General features: G+C 49.0%; 2 protein-coding genes across 2 annotated transcripts; one reads left to right on the forward strand and one right to left on the reverse strand.

Moving 5' to 3' along the window:
- Positions 1–570: 570 nt before the first annotated feature.
- Positions 571–3177, reverse strand: MRPL46 (mitochondrial ribosomal protein L46). The gene is made up of 4 exons (XM_068959061.1): positions 2989–3177; positions 2445–2640; positions 1698–1871; positions 571–1012 (listed from the first exon to the last, which is right to left on the reverse strand). The coding sequence occupies exons 1-4, from the start codon at positions 3160–3162 to the stop codon at positions 762–764; spliced, it is 795 nt and encodes a 264-aa protein (XP_068815162.1). The 5' UTR covers positions 3163–3177; the 3' UTR covers positions 571–761.
- On the forward strand, positions 3170–7535 carry MRPS11 (mitochondrial ribosomal protein S11). The gene is made up of 6 exons (XM_068959060.1): positions 3170–3382; positions 3805–3918; positions 4166–4255; positions 5013–5142; positions 6647–6712; positions 7183–7535. The coding sequence occupies exons 1-6, from the start codon at positions 3330–3332 to the stop codon at positions 7288–7290; spliced, it is 561 nt and encodes a 186-aa protein (XP_068815161.1). The 5' UTR covers positions 3170–3329; the 3' UTR covers positions 7291–7535.

Raw genomic sequence — 7535 nt, forward strand, 5'->3', positions numbered from 1 at the left:
AATGCACAGAGGGAGCTCAGCCACAGATGCAGTTTGCATCCAAAGAGATCAAGGTATGCCTGGAAACGCTTGTCAGGGTGCTCCAGGCCCGCAAGAGCTAATCCTTGGATAAGCAATTGACTGCTGCTCTGCTGTGCACTGCAAATGTGCATTTCCTCCCCAAAAAGGTCACAACGATCCAAAGAAAAACTATAGTCTTAGGGGGTGGGATGGCACCTAAAAACCAGGAATACTTCAGCTTGGTCCCTTGCCAGGTCTCCCAACATAGCTAGCTGACAAGTCCTCTTCCTACATCTAGGAGGGCTTATTCCCACCTGGACACACAGGTAACTCTCCAGTGCTGCTCTTGGCAAAGAGCGGGTGGCAGAGACACAAATATTACGTGTTATTTAAAAGAAACTGTTTGAGCTCTAGACTATTGACAGGAATCTGGTGAGGAGAGACAGCCTGTTGGGTACCACAGCCCTAGGGAATGCCACACTCAGCAGAGGAAAAGGAGGTCACAACATGCACTTCCAGAGGAGGTGGAGGATTCAACATAAGCAAAGAACTCCTTGAGGAGAGTCTCACTTAGGAGTATAAGTGTTAATATTTATTTAGTACAGGCCTGGAGAAGAGAACTGGGAAATAAGGCAAAGCCAAATCATCCTCTAGAGCCTAATTCAACATCTCATGCGCACAGACCATGGAAAGTAGCAGCTGCACCCCTCCCCAGAGTCACGTCCTATGTCTTCACCTTCTGCTGGAGCACAGCCTAGCACTTATAAGTCCAGAAGGAATCGATTGACTTTCTTCAGGTATTCTGAATTCAAGTAACCTCCCAGCTCATCCTTTGTGACCCACAGGTAATCTTCTTTCAGTTCTGCCTGGGACAAATCGTTGCTCTGGAGGAAGGCTTTGAAGAAGAATACTTTGGCTCCCACGTTATCCTCAGTCCTGATGGCCCGGGGGAATTTGTACTTGTAAAGCCCGTATGGCGCATTCCCCAGAAACTTGGCCTGGATATGATCTCCTGCAAGACCCCAGCAATGCAAGAAGAAAAAAAAAGAAAGACATAAGAACACAGAGCAACAGCAGCTTCTTTCCTGAAGTAAGAGAAAGGGCACAGGACACTTCCTATGTCTCGTTCAGACTGTTCCTTCTTCCTAGCAGAGATACTGTCAATCATAAACCTTATTTCATGAAAAGCCTACCTGTCCTGGAGTCCTGCAAGCTGCCTAAAAGGAAGAGACATAAGGAGAGAGCACCAAGCTCCGCCAACTCATACCAGAGAGCAAGGACACACGGGTTTGCAAACACCAATCTGCTACAAAAGCTGCTACAGGGTGACAAGAGGGAAAGTGAATCTGTACCTAGAGCAACGCTAGTCCATTCAGGAGGCAGCTGGTGATGCTTAAACATCAGACTGAGGGCCAACCTTGCCACTGCAGTCTGCCGGCTCAGTTAGCCCCTCTTACACAGTGCAGCAGCTGAGCTAAGCGCAGTACAGCTCCAGTCCCTCTGCAACGGGGCACAGTTATAGAGCAGCTTACTCAGTCTTCACAGCTCTTGCCAGAAACCCCACCACGTTTAGCTCATTCAGCACATGGGAGGGGATTTTACTACAGTGGATTGCAAACATCCCTAAGTTAGGGCAAGGTAAAAAAACAACTGGGACAAAGAGGAGAAGAGGACCAGGTACACGCAAGGCTACGCACCTAAAAAAGTAGACATGGCTCGCTCAGCTGTGCTTCGCAGCGTCTCTCCAGGCTGCCATTCTGCTTGAGGCAGGAGCCACAACTCCTGGTTACCAATTTTCTGTTTCACTAGAAGCATCAGGTTACGGCCCAGCTTCCTGTTCAATGACGTTCGGATGTCATTTTTATCAGCATCTGCCAAAAAACAACACATGCTGGAAATAAAGTCTCTCAGCAGCACTGGTCTGATCACCATAATTCATTATTTGTCTCCTTCTCACACCCTTCCAGCAATAATACACACACAATACGTATACATAGAAAAAGACCAAAAGCGAGACCAAATGCTCTCAGTCACCCTGGGAGCTGTTGCAGGATTCAAGTGGAATCCACTATGAGACCGCAATCCACTTATTTCATTTTCAAACAAAATTTATAACAAGCAGTTTAGATTTTCAGTTTGACAAAAATCAACCACAGCACTGAACAAGTTTGTGAATCAAGCTATCTAAAGTTTCTCTTACTTCGAAACAAAACCCATTTGCACCATTTTGTCACGTTGTGTCAACAAGCATATCTTCACTGCACAGCAACAGAGATTCCCTTGTAAGCTAGTTAATTCCTCTCATGCTAACTGTGCTGCCACACAGCCAAGACCCTCCTTAAAAACTCAAATGCCTTAACTCTACTGAACAGCACTCAGCTGTGTTTGGCAGACTACCAGGGTGTTCTTCTCTGCCAAGATACAGCAAGAACTTCAGTCTGTACCTGTTATCCGTGGAGCAGCTTTGAATCGCAGTAACTTCTGTTCCCACTTTTCTTCTAGGTCTTGAGCCATGACAACAGTTTTGCCAGGTGCCTCATCATCATCATCGTGCATGCTTTCCTTCCTCCTCTTGAGCTGCTCTTCCTCCTCCAGCTTGCGGATTTCATGGTCTGAATAGTGGCTTCTCTCCAACTCTATCTAAAAAGGCATCGCAGAGGATTGTTACATCCTTCAGCGGCGAGCGGACAGCACTGGGGGAACGGAGCTATTTCTGCAGCCGTGAACAGAACACGCCACGAATTTCCCCGGGCTCCGGCGTAGCTTCTCCGCTCGCAGCCGGTCTCCACCGCAGGCGGGGGCAACGCTAGGGCCGAAGGTGACGAGCCGTTCCCGGGAGAGTCACGGGGGCAGCGCCGGGAGCCAGGGCCGGACCCCAGGCCGTTTGGCGCCCCCCGCCCGCCTCCCTCGGGGTGACGGGACCCCCCGCCGCCGCCATTTCCCCTCTCCCCCCAGGAGACCCACCCGCCCCGCCGCCGCCGCCCCTACCTGCCCCATGAGCTCCGCCATCTCCTCCTCCTCCCGCTTCGGGGGCTGCGTGATCCTAGGCAGCCTCAGCAAGCACAGCGCGCCGAAGAGCCGCCACGGCCGGGGCGCGGCTGCCGTGCACAACGGGCGACCCCACCCCGCTGCCGCTGCCACCCGCTGCATGGGCGCCGCCATCTTTCCTCCCGCGCGGCCCACAATGCCCTGCGGTGGGCGCCGCCATCTTTCCTCCCAGCGCCCGTCGTGCCTCGCGGTGACCTGGCCGTCGCCGCTGCTGCTACTGCCGGTCCGCAGCTACCGCCCGGGACGGCGCGCGCGCGCGCGCGCTACGGAGGGCCCGGGCCATGAACGCGGCGCTGGCGGTTGCCCGGCAACGGCTCCTGGGAGCGGCCCGGGGGTGAGCGGGGGCGCTGGGCCGGGCCGGGCCGGGCGGGAAGGTCCCGAGGCGCCTGCCGGGGGGAGCCGCCGCGGGCCCCGGCGGCGCCAGACCTCCCGCCCCGCCTGCGGAGGAGCCGCCTCCCCCTCGGGCAGGACCGCCGGCCCTTCCCTTAGTGCTCCCCACGGAGCCGGGGGCTGCCCAGGCCCCCAGAGCCCGAACTCGCCTCGACCAGCTTTGCTGCCCATAAAAGAGTCCGTCGAGGCGCGGCGCGGTCCGGCCAGGTTTGCCGCTCTCCCTCGCTGGCCTGCAGCGCTCTCTTAGCTGCAAGCGGGAAGCTTCTGGGCGCAGGTGCGCTTGGGAGGCCTGTCAGAGCTCCGGGAGATACGTGAAAGCCTGGTCGGCGCAGACGCTGATCTCCTCCTCCCGTTTCTCTCTCGCAGCGGCTACAATGCTGCCCTGTGCCGTGGCGTACAAACAGGTGCCCAGAGGCTGCAGGACCTCACGGAGAAGGCTGCCGCTAAGGAGACGGAGAGCCAGAGCATGACTGACCTTAGGTGAGACAGCCACGCTGTGCTGTGAAGTCTCTTCCATTTGCCTCTTGCTGGGAGGCTTATCACCTCGCGTTTTTCGGTGAAGGAAGGAAAGCAAGTGATTTGAGTCAATCACAAACACAGCTTGTGTGTTTCTGAGACCAGATGTTGTTTGATCCCTTTTTTCTTTCCAAATTCCTAGAGAATATGAAATAAAACTTTGTGAAAGTTAAAGAGCAAGTGTCTTGATATGTCTTGTTTTGCTTCTCAGCCCTTTAATCTTGCAAAGGAACTCCATGAGATGGGATGGAAAGCCATACGAAGAGATCCCAATAGCTCACATCAAAGCTACATACAACAAGTAAGCAAACAAGCTTCTCCATGCCTGTTTTCATGTAAAAGGAAAGTTATAATGTACCTGGGTTATGGCCAGTCATCTTTTCAATTGAAAAACTCAAAGGAAAAAAGTCATGGAAGCAGTGTTCGTGATCGGGAAGATAACAACACTGAACCCAAACCTCAGTGCTGCTCAAGGAAGCATAACTGTCTTTATAGTATCTTTAACAAGAATAAGAGTGTTATTGCACGTTTTGACTACCTTCTGATATGAATAATTAGATGCTGACAGTTTTTAATGGCAGGTTCATTCCTGCCCTCAGTTCTAGCAGTACTGCTGTACAGCAATTGAAATTGAAAGAGCTGTCGTATTATCCTCAAGAGGTGGTTGGGTTTCATTAGTGATCCCTAGTGTAATTTTACCATTTCTTAAAGCTCTCTGAAGTTCTAAAAATGTTCTGTGTATTTTTTTAGATAAAATACTCACAATGGGAGGTGGTTCCGAAAGGGTTAAACTTTATCTAGCAGGGGAGGATTATCCAGAAAGGTTTTACCTTCTGACTGATTCTCTAGGATGACCTAGAAGTTCTCTGCTGGAGCTCTCTGCAGCTGGTAAGCGTAACGGAGGTAGTTAGTTAGAGTACTGTGTTAAAATGGCTTTGAGAAGGGAGACAAGAGTGGCAAGCCTTGCAAGTTAAGCAGAATGAGAAGAAATTGCAGAGTAAAGTCTTTCTCTAGCTTATTCCAGCTTACTCCTTTCTTTTTCTCCTCTCCTCCTATAGCACCCACATCCAAGTCGTCAGCTTCGACAATAGGCCATTTGCCCGTACCTCCTGTGGCACAGAAGGCTTCCAGAATGCCAAGAAGGGAACTGCCATTGCAGCACAGACCGCAGGCATAGCAGCAGCAGTGGTGAGTCTGTACTGGTTATTCCCACTGTCCCAGAGAGGGGTGCTGACTGCAGAACATACTACCAGGGTATGTGGAGGATAAGTGCGTTTTGGGAGACTTCAGTTATTTTCAATGGGATAGAAAGGGAGAAGAAATTTTGTTTCTCATTCTGGTTGCTGTTCCTCACTCATGGGCAGCAGTCTAGACCTCTGTTCCTTAGAGCCTGAGCAGCACACTGCCATTTGTAGACTCTTTCCCCACAGTGAACATCTTGACGTGGACAAAGTGCGTCCGAAACAGCAGTTAGAAACGTCCACGTGGTGAGCTTAGCTGTGCACATTGTGATTGGGAGATGTAAGTTGTAGCCTATTCTCTTCTAGCTCCAGTTTGTACAGCTTCTTTTTCTAACACATCTCAGTTGTTGTGGAAATGTAGCCCCTCAATCAGCAGTTGTTCAATTTTTGCACTGTAGGAGACTGAGAAGTAGCTGTAATTACTGGCTGAGGGTTTTACATATGCTCTATGCCACAGGAGAACTGAGCTGCTGCCAGTAGTTCCAGTCAGAGAAGGTGATATCCTTGCATATGTAGTTTCCAGATCCGTGCAGTTTACTGTAATCATTTCTAAAAAAAAACACGTGGGTGGCCAGGTGGCAGGAGAAGATGAAGCTGTCTGTGTCATGGCCTTCATTATAGCAGAATGAGGCAACTGAAAATCCTTATCCTAAATTAGGTGGAACTCACTCTGACCTTTTAGATCAGAGGTGTTTGGTGCCACTGCTGGCTAAAAGCTTACTGCGGTTGGCTCAGAGGAATATAAGAACATTTTTGCTATTAATCTTTGCTCATTGGAGTCTTGTAACAGCTGTATAACTGTGCTTGGCCAGATTTGTTCTTACACCTGTTAAAGTCATTAGTGGATTAAATGCACTGGAACACAGAGGGAGAGAGATCCAGAAGGGCTCCACGTGGTGGCAGTACTGCCACACGTTACAGCAGGTGTTTCTCATCTTCAGTTTCCAAGCCCTTAGAATTTTTGTACTCAAGGCATGGACTCCTGCACAGCAAATCTAAAGCTTCCTTGCTTTTCTCATTTACCTTCTAGAAGGAATCCACTGATCATAGGATGGAAGTCACTGCATTAGCCAAGGGAAAACAGCATGGAATTTGTCCTTGTTAGTCCCTTGCCAGTTTAGTCATATATCAGGGATATGTCATTTTCTGTCCTGACTTTAGGTGGCAGAAACCTTGATCTTAAAGCTTTCTCTGTATGCAGAGTGGGCAACCTAACACAGAAGTTCTCTTGAAACTGCCACTGATTCATCCAAGCCTCTTTCTTCTGCTAATGTCTGACTTTCTGCAGTGATCCCAGTATTTGTCTTCTGTATCCATCTATTACTACCTACCTTTTATTTTTATTTAAAGCGTACCATGATAGTGGGTCAGAAGGGAATGAAAGACTACAGGGGAGCCACAGCAGCATCAGAGATATCAGACAGGATGCTGACCACTTCTTCTTTTCTCAGAAAGCACGTGGGAAAGGTGTATTCCATATACGAGTCATGGTGAAAGGACTGGGACCAGGACGCAAAGTAAGTGTCTGTTTTAGGTTTTTGTTTTGTTTCTGTGTTTTTTTTTTTTTTAATTCAGGTTAGGCTCATGACTGTACCTATTAAGCCAATCTTTCTGAAAGCGAAAGAAAGAATTCATCACTCAAGTGCCTCTTCCTTCCTTCTCAAAAACAATCTAGTCACAAAAAAGAAAGCATCGTAGTAGTGAAATTTTAGAATAATTTCACTTTGAGGACAGAACAGAAGCTGTATTGGGGTTTTCTTCCAACTAAAGTAGCATAATTGATGAGAAATGTGATGAAAGAACTGAACCAGATAGGTTTGAACTGGGTTTTCTAATAGTAGTTGTTTTTTTAAGATAACTGCAAAGTAGAAGCATTGGTCCCTTCTATAATCAGCTTGTTCCAAACTGTTTTCCCCTGAACTTCTTCTCCCTTTTCCACTCTGCAATGTGCTGAAACAGTACATCATCTGCTGTCTTGCTCTTCCAGGCTGCCATCAAGGGTTTGACTATGGGAGGTTTGGAGGTTATCTCCATCACGGACAACACCCCAGTTCCACACAATGGCTGTCGTCCCCGGAAAGCCAGGCGAATGTGAGAGAAAAATGGAAGAGACACAGCTGCATTCAATATTAGCTGGTACAATACGGATTGTGTTGAACATTGCTCTTGTGACAGATCCTGGAAAGCCACCTTCCATAGGAATGCTTGCTGAGAGCAACTTGAAGAGAGACCATCCTAGGCCTTAGCCTGGTGATAGAAGCAGGAATACATTTACTTTCTTAATGGGAAACCTCTTGTGTACAGAGTCTGTTGATTAAAATGTTGATCTTTTGACAGCTA

The sequence above is a fragment of the Struthio camelus genome, chromosome 12 (assembly GCF_040807025.1).
Source record: "Struthio camelus isolate bStrCam1 chromosome 12, bStrCam1.hap1, whole genome shotgun sequence".
NCBI lineage: Eukaryota > Metazoa > Chordata > Aves > Struthioniformes > Struthionidae > Struthio > Struthio camelus.

Coding starts and splice junctions, on each gene's coding strand:
- MRPS11 (XM_068959060.1), top strand. CDS start 3,330: ATGAACGCGGCGCTGGCGGTTGCCCGGCAACGGCTCCTGGGAGCGGCC. Junction 3,383..3,804: donor CTCCTGGGAGCGGCCCGGGG/GTGAGCGGGGGC, acceptor TCTCTCTCGCAG/CGGCTACAATGCTGCCCTGT. Junction 6,713..7,182: donor GACTGGGACCAGGACGCAAA/GTAAGTGTCTGT, acceptor TTGCTCTTCCAG/GCTGCCATCAAGGGTTTGAC.
- MRPL46 (XM_068959061.1), bottom strand. CDS start 3,162: ATGGCGGCGCCCATGCAGCGGGTGGCAGCGGCAGCGGGGTGGGGTCGC. Junction 1,872..2,444: donor AGCTGCTCCACGGATAACAG/GTACAGACTGAA, acceptor GTTTTTTGGCAG/ATGCTGATAAAAATGACATC. Junction 1,013..1,697: donor AGCCATGTCTACTTTTTTAG/GTGCGTAGCCTT, acceptor GGGGTCTTGCAG/GAGATCATATCCAGGCCAAG.